A 17251-nucleotide genomic window follows, 5' to 3' on the forward strand; every position below is an offset into this window, starting at 1 on the left:
GAAAGGGTGATCTTTCAAGCCCTTTTCTAATGTTTTCAGTTCTTTGATTTTATAATACTGGTAAAGAATCAGGGAGGTGGTGGGAAGTATATGTCTTCCTAAGGATTGTGCTGGTTATCATAGGGATCGATACTTGAACAAAGAGAAATTGCTTATGTGATAATGAATAATGTTCAATAAACAGTGAGGAAGCCCTCCCCCCAAAACAGGTGAGAAGACAAATAAGTATCTAAAGTTAGGTGTGATGGAGAGGGGACAGATTTTTAAATTTCTGTTAAGATTTTCATTTAAGGTATTCATTCTTTTTTTTTTTAAGATTTTATTTATTTTACAGAGAGAGAGAGAGAGAGAGAGATCACAGTAGGCGGAAAGGCAGGCAGAAAGAGAGAGAGAGGAAGAAGCAGGCTCCCCACTGAGCAGAGAGCCTGATAGGGGGCTCAATCCCAGGACCCCAGGATCAAGACCTGAGTCAAAGGCAGAGGCTTTAACCTACTGAGCCACCCAGGCACCCCTAATGTATTCATTCTTTAAAAAACATTTTTTGGGCACCTGGGTGGCTCAATGGGTCAAGGCTCTGCCTTCGGCTCAGGTCATGATCTCGGGGTCCGTGGATCGAGGCCCGCATCGGGCTCTCTGCTCGGCAAAAGCCTGCTTCCTCCCTCTCTCTCTGCCTGCCTCTCTGCCTACTTGTGACCTCTGACTCTCTCTGTCAAATAAATAAATAAAATCTTTTAAAAATAATTTTTAAAAAAGCAACATTTTTTTTTTTTAGTAATCTCTATGCCTAGTGTGGGGCTTGAACTCACAACCCCAAGATCAAGAGTCATATGCTCTTCTGACTGAACCATCCAGGTGTCCCTAATGCATTTAGTCTTAACAGAGAAGTCTGTGAAGCTTCAATCCAAGTTCTAAATAAAATAGTTGGGATTTTGGCTTGGGTAACAGCTATTCAATTCACATGATTGCAATCAGATGAATGTGTGTTTCTTAGCAAGTAATATTTTCTGCTTGTCTTTCCTTTATGTTAAGCTCTAAATATGTGTTGAGCATGTCTAGGATTCTTGTTTTAGAGAAATATTGTAGTTTTATCTAACTGGTGTTGGTTAAATATGGGGAGAACATATAATTTATTATCTAAACCAGGATTCCTTTCAGAGTGAAAGGGAAACTATTAATAATTATGCCAGGACAGTAGGCTTAAACTAGAATGGGGTTATATGGCTACCCTCATTAGAGCTTCTTAAGACTGTGGGAATAGACAATTAAATAATATGCAAAAGCCCAAACTCATCAAAAAGAGATCAGATTTGTAGTTACTAGAGGTGTAGGGATTGAGGGAAGGGGAAGCTTAATGAAGGTGGTCAGAGGTACAAACTTCCAGGAATAACATAAGTAGGTACTGGGGAAGTAATGTACACCGTGATGACTGCAGTCAACATTGCTGTATGGTTTATACAAAAGTTGCTAAGAGAGTGGATATTCCCTTCTTCACAAGGAGCAAATTTTTTCTTTTTTTGGTATCATTATGAGATGAAGGATGGTTGAACTTATGGTGGTTATTATTTCACAATATACGTAAGTCATATTATGCTGTCTACTTTAAACTTGGACAATGCTGTATGCCAATTATTTCTCAGTAAGACTAGAAAAAATAGTTCAACAACAACAATAACAAAAATATGCATGGGCCCTTGGGGCTTCATAGAGAGAAGTAAGTGTGAGGTCAGGAAGGAAGGTCATAGATAGTAGCCTGAGAAGAGTCTCACTGAGCTTGGCCGAAGTCTGAATTATATTTTGTTTCTTGTGGGAATGGAACTGCTGCCTCTTATTTCCTCCTCATATTTTTATATTTGTTCTGATCAGTTACTCCTTGTTTCAATGTAGAGAGGTAAATTCAGAGGACTTGCATTTGAGGAAGAAGGGGAGCAAAGTGGGAAATAGTCAAAGGCTGTGCTATGAGTGGTATGTTATTAATGGAAACTGGAAATACAGAAGGAAGGGAGGGGCTTGGAGGCTCTGAAACAACAGTTTGTTATATTATTGAGTCACTGAGTGTGAAAGTCTAGAGGCTATCCACGTAGTAGTAATAAGTTAGCAACTAAAAGCAGAGATTTTAGTTTGGGAAAGAAATCAGATCTAAAGCTATATCTATTTGGGTTTCTTCTACAAATAGTTAACTGTTTAATCTCTGGGAATGGACACAGTCTTTTATTCATCTGTTTGTTCATCCTAAATTAAGCATTACACGAAATGCCAGGGATATAGTAACAAAGTAGACCGAATCTGTCTTCATAGACCTTGTGGTCCAGTGGGAGAAACATGCAAGTACGAGGCCCCATCGGAGCATGTAAGAATGATCCTGAAGACAAACTGCAGGTGTCAGACTGAGCAAAAAGCAGAAAGAGGATAAGGCTGGAGCGCATAGAGAGCATAGAAGACATAGTGTAGTCCTGTGAGACGGTGTGTGGCATGTGTGAGAAACTGAAAGAATGTGAACTGAGAAGAAAATATAGTTGAACATAGAATTTAATGAAGATTTTATTTATTTATTTATTTATTTATTTATTTGACACAGAGAGAGAGAGAGATCACAAGTAGGCAGAAAGGCAGGCAGAGAGTGGGGGGAAGTGGGCTGCCCCCTGAGCAGAGAGCCCAATGTGGGCCTCGATCCCAGGACCCTGAGATTATGACCTGAGCCAAAGGCAGAGGCTCAACCCACTGAGCCACCCAGGCGCTCTAAACAAAAAATTTTAATGAATGCTTTCCTTTAAGGGGAAAGAGAGGAAAAGGAATCACCAAAGGAGTCTAAGAGTGGAAATAGGCAGAGAATCAGGAGACACTGTTGAGGTCAAGGAGAGGTAATCAACAATGTAAAAGCTGCAAGGAAATACAATATAGTGAAGATTAAGGAGAGAAACTATTGAACTGGTATTTGTATGGTTGTTAGTGATTTTGGAGATCAGTTTCATTGGCATGAAAACCAGATTACTGGAGACAGAGAAGTGGGTGAAAAGGGAGTAAGATTTGTAGAGATGGGAAAGAGAGAAGGGTGATAGTTTGTAGGCAAAAGAGCCAAGAAACTTATTTGACAAAGGGAGAGACACCTCACCTGAACAGCTTTGTAGCGTCAGAAAGAAGATGGAATCAGGGGCGCCTGAGTGGCTCAGTGGGTTAAGCCTCTGCCTTCAGCTTGGGTCATGATCTCAGGGTCCTGGGATCAAGCCCCACATCAGGCTCTCTGTTCAGTGTGGAGCCTGCTTCCCTCCTCTCTCTGTCTCTGCCTCTCTGCCTACTTGTGATCTCTCTCTGTCAGATAAGTGGATGAAATCTTAAAAAAAAAAAAAAAAGAGTCTGAGAAGATGGAATCAATGGCAACACAAATTAAGGACATTGGCACTAAGGAAATAATTGATGTTGCAAGGTTACGGGGAGGAAGGGAGTCAAGGCCACACATGAATGGTTTCATCTTGGAAAGGAGTCTTTCTTTGAAACATCGGAGAAAGAAAAATATTTAGAAGAAGGTTCTTGAGGAGAAAGTTGAGGGCATCCATACCAGAGTTTTTCCCAGTTAAATGGAAGGTCAATCTTCTGAAAGTGAAGAAGTATAAGGAACAGTTGGGAACTTTATGGAGAATGGCAAAGGTTAGAAATGGGGAGATAAGGTTTGATTAGAAATATGCAAAAACTTACCAAGCTTTGTGATCATGGCTGAGGTTCCTCTTTTTCTTCTTTTTAAATCTATGTATAATGAAGCCAGTTGTCATAGTTTTTATTGGGAGCTCGAGGACAGAGTTGGAAAAATGGATAAATGATTCAGCAGACTCAGAATTGGGCAGAAGATCAAGATGGGAGGAATTAAGGATGTTTTAAGAGTGTACTTGAAATGATAGGCAATCTTCAGACCCGATCACGAAAGAAAGAAAGAGAAACTAGGTGGTGGCCCCATTTATCTGGAAGACAGGAAGAAGCTACAGATTGTGCTGAAGGTAAAGAAAAGCTTGGTGAGAGGTATAAAAGGATGAAGAATAATGTTCAGAGAGAAGAAGTTGTGCTATTAATATAGTAACTGGTAAAGGAAACTGACACTCATTCTGAAGAAAATCATAAAGCAAAATTTCAGAAGGTAAAAGCCCAAACTGATTGGAGATAGTTACAACCTGAATGGCCTTGCCGTGGCATTGTGAAATGTCCACCAAGGTATAATGATAGACAATATAAATAGCACCTAGAGTTTCTCACGAGACTGTGGATAGCAGCAGATCTTGAAGGACAAGAAGAGTGAAGGCAAGACTGGGAGAGAAAGGGAAAAGGATGGATTTGGGTGTCCACCAAAAGCTGACTATCATTTCTATCACTGGTATTCTAGTCACCATTTCAACTTCTTTTGTACTTTACCTTCTTCACTGTTACTGTGTTTTTTAAATCAAAGAAATTGTCCTGATTTCTACACAAAGAGTTTGATATGTGTCACATCAAGTGTTTATTTATACTATACTTTCAGTGTAGCTGACCCAATGATTAAGCGGTTGCTTTATTTTTCCATTAGAAGCTGTTCAACCCCAAATAAAACCTGACTACTAATTTTTAAATGAAGTGATTTGGGGAGTCAAATTTACCCTTCTTTGAGGTAAATTTGAAATTATTGAAGCAAATTTTAGAGACATTCTTACTGTTGTTAATTTGATCATTTTTGTCTTTAGTTTCTTAATTTACCTTAGTATGACATTATTTTAATTTATATATTTAAAAAATCTCCAGCTTAGAAAATCTTTTAGATTTCAACCTGATACAAACCTAATGTGTTAGACTGGTTAGATTACAAGTTCCAATCAACTGATGAATGGATAGAGCTGATGTGGTATATATTCATCATGGAATATTACTCAGCCATTAAAAGAATGAAATCTTGCCATCTGCAAAAACATGGATGGAGCTAGAGAGTATTACACTAAGCAAAATTAGTCAGTTAAAGAAAGACAAATACCATATGATTTCACTCATATGTGGAATTTAAGAAAAAACCAAATGAACAAAGGGAAGAAAAAAGGGAGAGAGAGAGGCAAACCAAGAAACAGACTCTTAATTTTACAGAACAAACTGATGGTTACCAGAGGCGAGGTGGGTTGGGGGGGATGGATGAGATAGGTGATGGGGATTAAGGAGGGCACTTGTGATGAGCACCAGGTGTTGTATAGGAATATTGAATCACTATATTATACACCTAAAACTAATATTACACTGTTTGTTAACTAACTGGAATTTAAATTAAAAATTTTAAAAAACTAAAAAAAAATTTTTTTTAAAAACTAACTCCCAAAGTTAGAAAAAATTGTGTGTGTACAAGGCAAATTTCATTTTAAATATTATATATATAATCACTTGGTATGAACCACCATTTTATGGTTTAATCTCTGCTATTCTGCCTAATGGACTAATGTGTCTTTGTCTTAGGGAAGGAAATTTCCAGGCTGCAGATTGCCTAATTAAATAGAACATCCAGAATGTCTCCTAAATATGCCCCTTCTCCCACATTTCACAACACTTAGGAATAAAGAGAGGCTCTCTGCTGCTGTTCAAGACTCATCTTTAAATACTTCAAAATTTTTGAGTAGCTCCATCTACTAATAGCCCCTATCCTGAGTCCCACTAATGCCGCCAAAAGACCTTTTAAGTTCTCTATCTAGAAAGTTTCAATGAATGAATCATGAAATTTCTCTCTCTCTCTCTTTTTTGTTTATCATATGAAGCTTTTTTGGCATCTGTAAAAATAACCCTTATAGCATATATGCTACAGTGTTTGTTTGTTTTTTTTTTTTAGTTTCTTTTCAGCGTAACAGTATTCATTGTTTTTGCACCACACTCAGTGCTCCATGCAATACGTGCCCTCCTTAATACCTACCACCTGGCTCCCCCAACCTTCCACCCCCCACCCCTTCAAAACCCTCAGGTTGTTTTTCAGAGTCCATAGTCTCTCATGGTTCACCTCCCCTTCCAGTTTCCCTCAACTCCCTTCTCCTCTCCATCTCCCCATGTCCTCCATGTTATTTGTTATGCTCCACAAATAAGTGAAACCATATGATAATTGACTCTCTCTGCTTGACTTACTTCACTCAGCATAATCTCTTCCAGTCCCGTCCATGTTGCTACAAAAGTTGGGAATTCATCCTTTCTGATGGAGGCATAATTCTCCATAATGTATATGGACCACATCTTCCTTATCCATTCATCCATTGAAGGGCATCTTGGTTCTTTCCACAGTTTGGCAACCATGGCCATTGCTGCTATAAACATTGGGGTACAGATGGCCCTTCTTTTCACTACATCTGTGCTAGAGTGCTTTTTAACTCACCCAATTCCAATGTCTTTTTTTTTTTTAAGAAATTTTATTCATTTATTTGACAGACAGAGGTCACAAGTAGGCGGAGAATCAGGCAGAGAGAGAGGAGGAAGCAGGCTCCCTGCTGAGCAGAAAGCCAGATGCAGGGGTGCATCCCAGGACACTGGGATCATGACTTGAGCTGAAGGCAGAGGATTTAACCCACTGAGTCACCCTGGTGCCCTTCCAATGTCTTTTATCTCCATTTTCCCCATGTTATGGAGATAGCCGTGTGTTAGAATCCATCATAATTTAGAATGACTTCAGGTTTAAATGTTGGAACTCTGAAATTCCCCTTTCAGACCATCATTTCACTTTAGGACATTAACCTTCCATTCATCCATTTAACATATATTTATTGAGTGAGTGCCACATTATACACTGAACTTTATAAAAACTCCCTTTTAACTGCTCTACAGGTCCTTTTCCCTTATCTTCACTCTATCTTTTTTTCTTTTTTTTTTTTTTTCAGTAAGCTCTATGTTCAGCGTGGGGCTTGAACTCATAACTCTGGAGGCAAAACACGAGAGACTATTAACTATGTAGTAAATGAACTGAGAGATGCTGGAGAATAGGTGGGTGGGGGATGGGCAAAATGGGTGAGGGGGTTAAGGAAGGTACTTGTGACGAGCACTGGGCATTAGATGAAGGGGATGAACCACTAATTCTACTCCTGAATCCAACATTACATTGTATGTCAAATAACTCTAATTTAAATAAAAACTTAAAACAAACAAAAAAGAGTCATGACTGGGGCACCTGGGTGGCTCAGTGGGTTAGGCCGCTGCCTTCGGCTCAGGTCATGATCTCAGGGTCCTGGGATCGAATTCCACATCGGGCTCTCTGCTCAGCAGGGAGCCTGCTTCCCTCTCTCTCTCTCTCTCTCTCTCTCTGCCTGCCTCTCTGTCTACTTGTGATCTCTGTCCGTCAAATAAACAAATAAAAATCTTAAAAAAAAAAAAAAAGAGTCATGACTATACTGACTGAGCCAGCCAGGTGCCTCATTCACTCTCATTCTTTGAAATTCTGCATATTGTTATTACTATCCTGATTCTAACCTCATCTGCTTTCCTCCCTACAGTAAGCTCCCAATATATCATTTCAATTGCATCTTAACCTGCCCTTTCAATCTCAACTTCTCTTTCTTCAGCTCTTTTACTATTTCCTCTGACTTCATTCATTATTACTATGCTTTACTATCAGTATTTATTCACCTTTACCTATATATTTATGCATCTGTTGTTCTCTATTCCATCCTGCTCTTACCTTTGTTTCATGTGCATAGCGCAGGTCTGCTGGTGATGAATTGTCTGCTGCTGTTTGTTGATTTATGACATCCTTGTTTTCTTTTCACTTTATAAGGATATTTTTGCTGGGTACAGAATTACAGGTTAGCAGTTATTTTCTCTTGGCACTTTAAAGATTCAACACTAGAGTCTATACCTGGTCCAGCTCTGATATTAGGGTGTTTTGAGAGCCTAAAGTATTTACAGGGGCTTCCCCAATGGCAGGCCTTGAACTATAGTCCTTGTCCTCTTGGTATTGAGAAACTTCCAAAAATCCCAATTATAGGGAGTCATAAGGACTTGGGCTGTTTTTGTGTGCAAGAGGAGAAGTCACTGAAGAGTTGAACAGAAAAGTGATAGGCAAAAGACCTTCTCTGTTTGCTGTGAAAAGAAAAGACACTAAGAAAGCAAAGAGGAACATTTGAGGACCAGTTAAGAGGCTATTGCAAAAAAGCAAGTGAGAGATGAAGGTGTCATATAATTTCTTATCTGGCCATTGAAATAAGTTCCAAATCTTACTTGAACTGTTTTTCTTTCCTGACACCATAGTGATTTATTTCTAAGATTTATATCCAATGATGTCACTCCTCAGAGAGACCTCATTACCTATCTTTAAGTAAAAATTCAAATTCTTCACCAAGGGACAAAAGGTCATATGCACGTTCTGGCTTCTGCTTCCCTTTCTAGCATCCCCTCTTATTCTACTTCTTTCCTTTAGCCAGTGGTATCTATTTGGAGCCCAGAATCTCTCCATAGGTCATAAAACTTCTGTAAGCTTTCACGCCTCGCCCATATTTTTCTCCTTAAACCATCCTTCTCATCAACTCCCTTTCCTTGCCTGATTGACTCCAACTCATCTTTAAAGATTCAGCTGAAGGATTAAGAATAAGAGAAACTTATCTTCTCTTGGAAAAGTTTCGGGAATCTTTTCCTTTCCCATTCCAAGACATAAATGAGTCTTTTCTGCGGATTTAGTACAATTCAATAAACATTTATGGCATCTTCTCTCTGCCAAGAACAGTTTTAGGAGTTGGAGAATGACAAAAGAATAAGCTGCAGTATTTGCCCTCAAGGACCTCGTTCTAGAAGAAGATACATAATACATAACTTCATTATAGTGTGGTGTGGATAGCAGTAGAAAATGATTTTGGGAGGAGGGTGTCAGTGAAGGTTTCCTGGAGGAGGAAAAATCCATGTTCATTTTTAAAGAATAAATCAGAGTTTATCAAGCAGACAAAGTGCATGGGGTAAGGTGAATATCCAAGATCAAACAAACAATATATGCAATGGTATGGAATGGCAAAACAAGGTTTAGGAAAATAACAGAAGAATTGGTATTTGAGTGTGAATTTTAAAAGGCAATTAAAGGGATGTGAGTTTAAAAAGAATGGACAGGCAATCATTGATGATCTTATTTACAATGCATACTTCTATTGTAGTACTTATCATACTGTATTGCAGTGACCGATTTTCATTTTGAGGTCACCACCAGTGGCTCCTTCGAGTAGGTATTGGGTCTTAATCATTAATCGTTGCATACATAGCAGCTATCCACGTGTCCAAGATGTAATGGATACTCAGTAAATGCTTATTTGTTAGTGCGGACCCTTTAAAACTTCTAAGAAGATTATTTTACAGAATACTATTATTTGTATTTGGTACAAATCTATCTATCCATCTGTCATCTGTCTATTGCCTGGGTTGAATCTGGACATGATCAGGTCCAAAACTAAGTCAAAAAATAAAATTAAAATTGAATGCAATTAATTAGAGATTGTTAGTAAAACTACATTTAAATCTGATACACAGAGCATGACATATTTGGTATATAATATTTTAAAAATAAAATGTTATTAAATTACTTCTCAGATGTAAATGGCTGTCATTTAGAGAAAAGACAAATGAGTAGAATGGAATAGACGTTTATGCAGCTTTTTCTAGGAAGCTTAGAAATTCCATGTGTGTCTGTGTATCTTTCCATTCACTCCTACTTTTTTCTCATATTTCTTCCACAGCATTGGACATCAGATGGAGATATTTTTACAGCAGAAAGAGATACTTGTTACAGTTTTAAGAACTCTGCAGCTCTGTTGGGTAGAGCAGGTAGTCTCTTGTCCCTATCCTAGAAGACTGATAGCCAGTTTTTCAGCCCCAGTTATTCTTGCCTCTTGTTTCCAAATGGGCATTTCAAGCCATTTTGGGAGGTAGCAATAATACGTTAGAAATATCATGAACATAAGGGGAAAAGGAGACCTAGAACCTGAAATCAATCATAATAAAACATAGAAGTAATCTGATAAAAAGTTGGAATATCCAAATGATATACTCTTGAGTAAGAACTACCACAAATTGACTAATTACTACTGAAGAAATAGGAAAAGTAAAGAGAATAAACACAGTGCTTTGACTTAAGTAGTTCCATGCATCTTTTCAAGAAAAAGACATCACTTGAGCTTGTTTCCCTTCTCTTACATTTTTTAAATGCCTTTACTGAGGAACCCACTCACCATTATGGCTTCTCCCAATATCCTCTCCTTACTTTCTCCCCTTTCTCCCTTAGTATCTTTTTGCCACATACATTGCTCCTTCGGCTACTCTTGACATTGGACTCCAACAGGAAAAGAAAAAAGAAATCTATATGAAAATACAGCCACCATTTGAAGACCTTTTTGACACGGCAGAAGAATATATCCTCCTCCTCCTTCTTGAGCCCTGGACAAAGATGGTAAAATTCGACCAGGCTGCTTTTGGAAAGGTATTGTGGCACTAAGAAATGGCATGTGACCTTCAGGTTTACTACAAAACTGAGGATAAGCAACGTTATTAACTCACAAGAGAAAAACGGAAAAAGAGAAAAACTGGAAAAGATCTCATATGGGCCAGGGACTCAGAGTTAAGATTTGGCAGGCTCAAAATTGGAGCAGCGAAAGTATTTATTAACTTCATTTTTTGCCAGTTTCTCAATTGTCTTCTAACAAAAGACTAAAATCTTTGTCATTTTTAGTTCTCTGTACAGTTATGTCGGCAGAGAGAAATCTGAGGTTTGGTTTCCTGCGAACCAACAAAATCTGCCGTGATAATGTCTTGGCTTTGTCCCTTTTCGCCACTTCTCAGCAGTGGCCTTCATTTAGATTAATGGAAAAATCCCATTTAATTTTCTCCTGGATGAGTTATGGTAAATATGACACCCATGGAAAATAGAAATGTTCCGTATATATTGTGGGAAACACATTCTGTAACTTCAGTATTGCTATTTGAAGGCACTCCAAATGTTCATTATATTGGGCTGTTTGATTGGATACGAGTTTCAACACAACTTTTTTAATTCCAAAAGAGGTCATTTTAAGTCTCAGTGCCTGAATGTTTTCACTATTCTTATTGAGGGGTGGAGGAAATTTCTTTCCATATTTATTTTGAACCACAGATTTGAACCATTCCTGGGCATTTTTTCCCTATGAAGTTAACGCATGGACCCTGTACATCAGGTCCCTCTCAGTGGAACTCTGCGGTCTTCATATTGCTGTTCTTTGTTCCTCTCTCCTCAACCACTTCTTAGTCTGGTCTTCTACCAGAAAGAATAGCTTAGGTAAACTAAGATAAAATTAATACCAAAACACCATGGATAGAATTACCTTATCGGGTTGTGACTGAACAATTCTCAGGGCTTACTAAATTCAGTGATGAAAATTAAATTTTCCATCCTAAATTCTCTTTGTCCTCAAAAATTAGCATCACAACTTTTCTGCTACAAAAATACATCTATTACACTAGAAAAGTTAGGCTATTGTATGAGATTTTTAAAAAATTCTCTCCAGTCATTATTTTAAATATAATGCATGGCATAACCTGAGATAGGGTCCTGAGATGTTAAAAAAAAAAAAAAAAGATTGAGAATTACAACTAACTTCCCTAAACCAAAAAGTTTTGGCATTGGTGATGACTCTTATAAAATGTGTGGGAAAATGATACACTCTTTTTAACAGGAAACTAGAAACTTCCTTAAATTCAACCCAGAGGACTTCTCTGAAAGTCCAGTTGACTTGGTTATGTAGACTTGCCCCCAAAAAGGATAATTAAGGAGACTACCAAAGCTAGTTATTAAATGTAGAAAGTTCTAAGTCCACTAAGCTGATTTTTCCCTGGAATCGAGAAATTGAGAATGAGCTTGTTTTCGTGGCTGTCTAAACAGTGCAAAACCTGCTCTGCAGGCTGGATGTACAATGAGGTTAATCTGATAAATGACTCTCTCCTTTCTTGCTACAGCAAAAAACCTTAGGTCACAGAGTATTACAAAGGGAGTGCAGTCATTTCTTGTTCTACTGTGGATTATTTGATTATTAACACTAGCAATGCCTGTCTTTGTGACTCTTACCCTGTTGTAATGAGTAGAAAACGGAAATGTGACCCAACATGTGTGCAGTGTTTGTTAGCTCGCATGGGGTGTTCAGAAAGGAGGAATGATCTCTCGTGTCACTATATCATTACGTAGAAATATTTTATCACATGCATGCAAAGTCAGAATTTGTAGTTAATATTTTTATGTTTGTCTTGCTGCTTTTGCCGCCAAACCAGTTTATTTTATTGGCAAATGTATTCATTTTTGAGCCCACTGTTATTGGCAAATTTTGCATTCTTTCCCCACTTTTTCATAATGTACATTCTATTGATGTTACGAGCTTTATTATTATTTTATTAGGTGGAGCTGATAGAAGAAACTCGACAGTTAGATTCCACATACTTCAGAAAGCTACAGGCTTTGCATAAGGAGACATTTTCCAAGAAAACTGAGGTAAGACAGCTCTCTACTTAGAAAAATCAACTTTTTATCCTGGAGAGGATTACCGCTGTATATATTGGCATGGGGCAGGGGGATCATATATTGAGAAGATCATATCCTGATAAAGTAGGGGATAGGTAGTTTCATTCCTCTGCTACTTCTTTGCCTAGGATGCTGCGTTTGACAGGTATCACTTTATACTGACACATTAAACAACAAAGCCCAAAGAACAAAGCAGATGCGGTAATGTAGGGGAGCCAAGCCACTTGCCTGACTTAGTTAAGAGCCTTCAAGCCGCATTATTCCTTCGAATGTTTCTGGTTATTTTCTGTATGGCAACTGTTCTATTCATTGTCAATTCAAAAAAAGAGTTAAATTGAGTTTTCCAAACAGAAAGGGAACTGTCTTGTGACAGCAATAGGCAAAACAATAAAGGAAAAAATATGGAAGGGATCTGGGGGAGTCCGTAAAAAGATTATAAGATAAACTAGGATAGTAAAGTGTTATTTTGATTTATAAATTTGCAAATTTGGGATTAGCTACATAAACCATGGTAAAACCTGAAGTCATAAAATGAAATTTGTATATCTACATAAAAGTGAGAGTTCATACTCACATTTATCAACATGGAAAATGCCCAGGACATATTATTATATAAAGATAATGGGTGGGGCCTGGGTGGCTCAATGGGTTAAAGCCTCTGCCTTCAGCTCAGGTCATGATCCCAGGGTCCTGGGATCAGGACCTGCATCAGGTTCTCTGCTCAGTGAGGAGCCTGCTTCCTCCTCCCTCTCTCTGCCTGCCTCTCTGCCTACTTATGATCTCTGTCTGTCAAATAAATAAATAAAATCTTTTTAAAAAATATGGGGAACAAAAAATACTGGTATCATATAATCCTATTTATGTAAAATTATATGTATGTATTTCTCCATGTATACATATATGCAAAGAGAGGTATCTGGAAAGGTGTTCACCAAAATGTTGAAGACCGTTAGCTCTGAGTGATAAGGTTTAACTGATCTTTTTTTTTCAGGTGATAGTTTTACTTTCTCCTCTGTGCCTATCTCAAATTTTTATCGTTTTACAATAAAATTTTACACAAACAGTAAAGGGTTTTTTTTAAGCTTTTATTTGTCAAGGAGAGAGAGAGAGAGCACAAGCAGGGAAAGTGGCAGGCAGAAGGAGAGGGAGAAGCAGACTCCCCACTGAGCAAGGAGCCCGATTCCAGGACCCTGGGATCATGATCTGAGCTGAAGTCAGACACCTAACAGACTGAGCCACCCAGTTGTCCCAGGAGAGTTTTTTAAATGTAACCTTCATGAGGGGGACCTGGTGGGCTCAGATGGTTAAATGTAATCTTCATGATAGTTGTCTTTTTAACACAGAAATTCTTTATTTGAGAAATTACTTATTAGTATCTTGGAAAGACTACATAAAAATCCAAAAAAGTAGCACATTTTGTTGCATTTTAAACTTAATGAAAATGTTCATAAAATTGTGTTTTACGTTTGTGTTTTAACCTTATGAACTGAAATGTAGTTAGTTGTATTTTAGGTTGTTTTTAAAAATTTATGAACTAAAATGTGTAATTCTCCCCATAATCCTTTTCCACACTGGAAATTGATTTTTTAAATATTGGTATTCTCTCTCATGGTCTGATGCTTTTCAAACACAAATAGAGGGGCAAATTAATTATATAAGGAATTCCTTAAGGAAAGGAAGGGTTTTTCAAAGAATAAGCTTCTCTAGCTCTTTGCCCTTAAATAGAACTTATAAACTGCAGAACATCAGGTCTTAAAATGCCTAAACATTAACTTTTATATGAAGAAGTTTACATGTAAAGAATGTGCTATTGGAAAACTATGTTGCCTTATTCTATAACTTTCAAAATTGCTATATATAAAAGAACGTTTTATGTTCATAATACATTGTTAAGAAAAAGAACCAAGTTACAAAACCATACATAGTTGTTCAGTCCTATCTTGGCTTTTAATAAACTACATGTGTGTACACAAAAAAGACTAGAAGATTTGTATTTTAAAATGTTAGCGGTCGTTGTCTCTGGGAGGGATAGTAAGTAGAATGTATGTTTTTTGTTTTCTTATTACAAAAGATATATTACTCTTGTACTAACAAAAATAAGAAAATTAAATATTTTATAAGCAAATATATGGTAAATATTTACTAAGTGTTCCTAAAAAGAAGCAAATGGAACAGCAAGGGTCAGAGCAGAAGTTGAGAGGAGTTAGAGGCAGATTCTGGATTCTAGATTTCTCACCTACTTCTACCATTGCATTGTTAGATGGTGTTGGCCTAATTGTTCATTTTTATTGCAACTTCCCTTTCTAAATTTGGAAAATAATTTGCCATATTTAAGAGATTTTTTTAATGAAAAATTTTATTTCACTAGGACACTGCTGGTGAAATTGGAACTGGTATTTCACGGCTTCCTGAGGTCTCTAAAAAACCAGAATACTGGAATAATGTTCCTGAAGAATATAAGCACTTTAATTTTAATGACCTGCTTAACAACAAACTGGAGTTTGAACATTTCCGCCAGTTTCTTGAGGCTCATTCTTCAAGGTAAGGAACATAAGCATTTTAAAATGTATTTCTCCCTTAAAGCATCATTTTCTAAGCTACTTATGCTTTTAAGGTACTTATTTTGATCGAACATATCATAAAAGTGATTTGGTGCAAGATTTCACCATGACAGTAAAAAGTAATGAGCATACCTCTCTGGAATCTGTATGGGTAACTTTTTGTTGGGGAGTGCATTTTGATAAGAGCAACCTCCCAAATGTTATTTCAAGTCGTCAAATAAGATTTGTTAGTAGTTTTTAGCATTGGCTAAATAAAAACACCAATGCATTTTATTCTTTTGCTTTTCTACTCTTTCTTTTGCCTTTTTCTAGACAGCTGCTTTAATTAGTATTTCTAAAAAGTATCTCCCTTATATTTTTCTAAACTGTTGTAATTATTACTAAAATACTTGTAATTTTTATTAGCTAATACATCAATGAAATACTAGTTTTGCACAGAATCTTGGAAACTTATGATATATTTAGCTAATGTAAACTGAAATATTGATCATATATTTTTCCAATAATTTTCTCCCAAGTTAGCAGAAAAGGTTTAGACCTGGGAGCCAAATTTCACATATATATTTTCCCTTCTTATTGATGGGAATTGTGAATTTAGCATATTGCCAAATATACATGCAGTAGATGGAAATTTTCCCAGATTTGATATCAACAATATGAGTCCAGCATTGATGGAGGAACTCTGAGACCCTGTCAATAACAGTAGCAGATTCTTTTCTGATCCCAGCACTCCTGTGTTCATTCATATATTTAGCCAGGATTAGACATATTATTGAACTCATTGGTTTCATGATCCAATCAGTTCGGCTAGCTAGGCAAGACAACAACTTTTTTGGTGGGTTAGTAGCATTCGGAGAAAAAAATAAAAAGGCCTGTACTTTGTTTTTGTTTTCATTTTAGTATGGACCTTATGTGCTGGATGGACATTGAACAGTTCAGAAGAATAGTTTATGGAGACCGAAAGCAAAGAGAAGAAAAATCTATATATATTAAAAACAAATACCTTAATAAAAAATATTTCTTTGGCCCCCAAAGTCCAGCTTCTCCATATCAGCAGGACCAGGTACCAATATGTAAACTTATATTCTTTGGTGAAGTATGAAAACCAGTAATTTTTTAAAATTTAAATTCAGTTATTTAACATATAGTATATTATTAGTTTCAGAGGTAGAGTTCCGTGATTCCTCAGTCTTCTATAACACTCAGTGCTCATTACATCATGTGCCTTCCTAAATGTCCATCATCCAGTGACCCCATCCCCCTAGCCCCCTTCCCCCCAGGAACCTTCAGTTTATTGCTTATGATTAAGAGTCTCTTCTGGTTTGTCTCACTCTCTGGTTTCGTCTTGTTTTATTTTTCCCTCCCTTCCCCTGTGATCCTGTTTTGTCTCTTAAATTCCACATATCAGTGAGATCATATGATAATTGTCGTTCTCTGTAACTTATTTTGCTTATCATAATATCCTCTAGTTCCATCCACGTCATTCCAAAAGGAAAGATGTCAGTTTTTCAATAGTTGAGTAATATTCTGTTGTATTTATATGCCACATTTTCTGTATCCATTCACTGTTGGTGGACATCTGGGCTCTTTCTATAGTTTGGCTATTGTGGACATTGATGCTATGAACACTGGAGTTCATGTGCCCCTTCGGATCACTACGTTTGTATCTTTAGGGTAAATACCCAGTAGTGCAATTGCTGGGTTGTAGGGTAGCTCTATTTCCAACTTTTTGAGGAATCTCCGAATAGTTTTCCTGAGTGGCAGCACCAGCTTGCATTCCCACCGATAGTGTAGGAGGGTTCCTCTTTCTCCTCATCCTCACCAACATCTGCTGTTTCCTCACTTGTTAATTTTAGCCATTCTGACTGGTGTGAAGTCATTGTGGTTGAAAACCAGTAATTTATTTCTTTTTGTCAACAACTTGAAAGTCATCTATTTTGTCCTTTGCTTTTATGATTTATATGTTAGATACTTTGAAGATCTTAACTTTTTAAAGTTATTTCTAAGTATCTACAAATTAAATGCCTTTAAAATTCACTCCAGTATAGTATAAAAATGTTATTTTTAAAGTAATTTATAGAATAAAAATAGCTTTTATTTATCCATTCATCCACTCATTCAGCAAATATGAATGTCTGTGATATATGTTGTCATTATTTACTATAATATTACTGTTATTATTGCTATTTGTCATTATTACACTATGTCA

The 17251-nt window shown here is 37.0% G+C and overlaps 1 protein-coding gene across 1 annotated transcript in view; it reads left to right on the plus strand.

Annotated features, from left to right (window-relative positions):
- Positions 1–17251, plus strand: part of RGS22 (regulator of G protein signaling 22) — a 90014-nt gene that overhangs the window by 51182 nt on the left and 21581 nt on the right. Inside the window, exons 12-15 of the mRNA XM_044247103.1 lie at positions 10223–10417; positions 12359–12451; positions 14850–15022; positions 15943–16105. Coding sequence (XP_044103038.1) covers positions 10223–10417; positions 12359–12451; positions 14850–15022; positions 15943–16105 — 624 coding nt within the window. The remainder of the gene's footprint in view (positions 1–10222; positions 10418–12358; positions 12452–14849; positions 15023–15942; positions 16106–17251) is intronic.

This window comes from Neovison vison, chromosome 4 (genome assembly GCF_020171115.1).
Source record: "Neovison vison isolate M4711 chromosome 4, ASM_NN_V1, whole genome shotgun sequence".
Lineage (NCBI taxonomy): Eukaryota > Metazoa > Chordata > Mammalia > Carnivora > Mustelidae > Neogale > Neogale vison.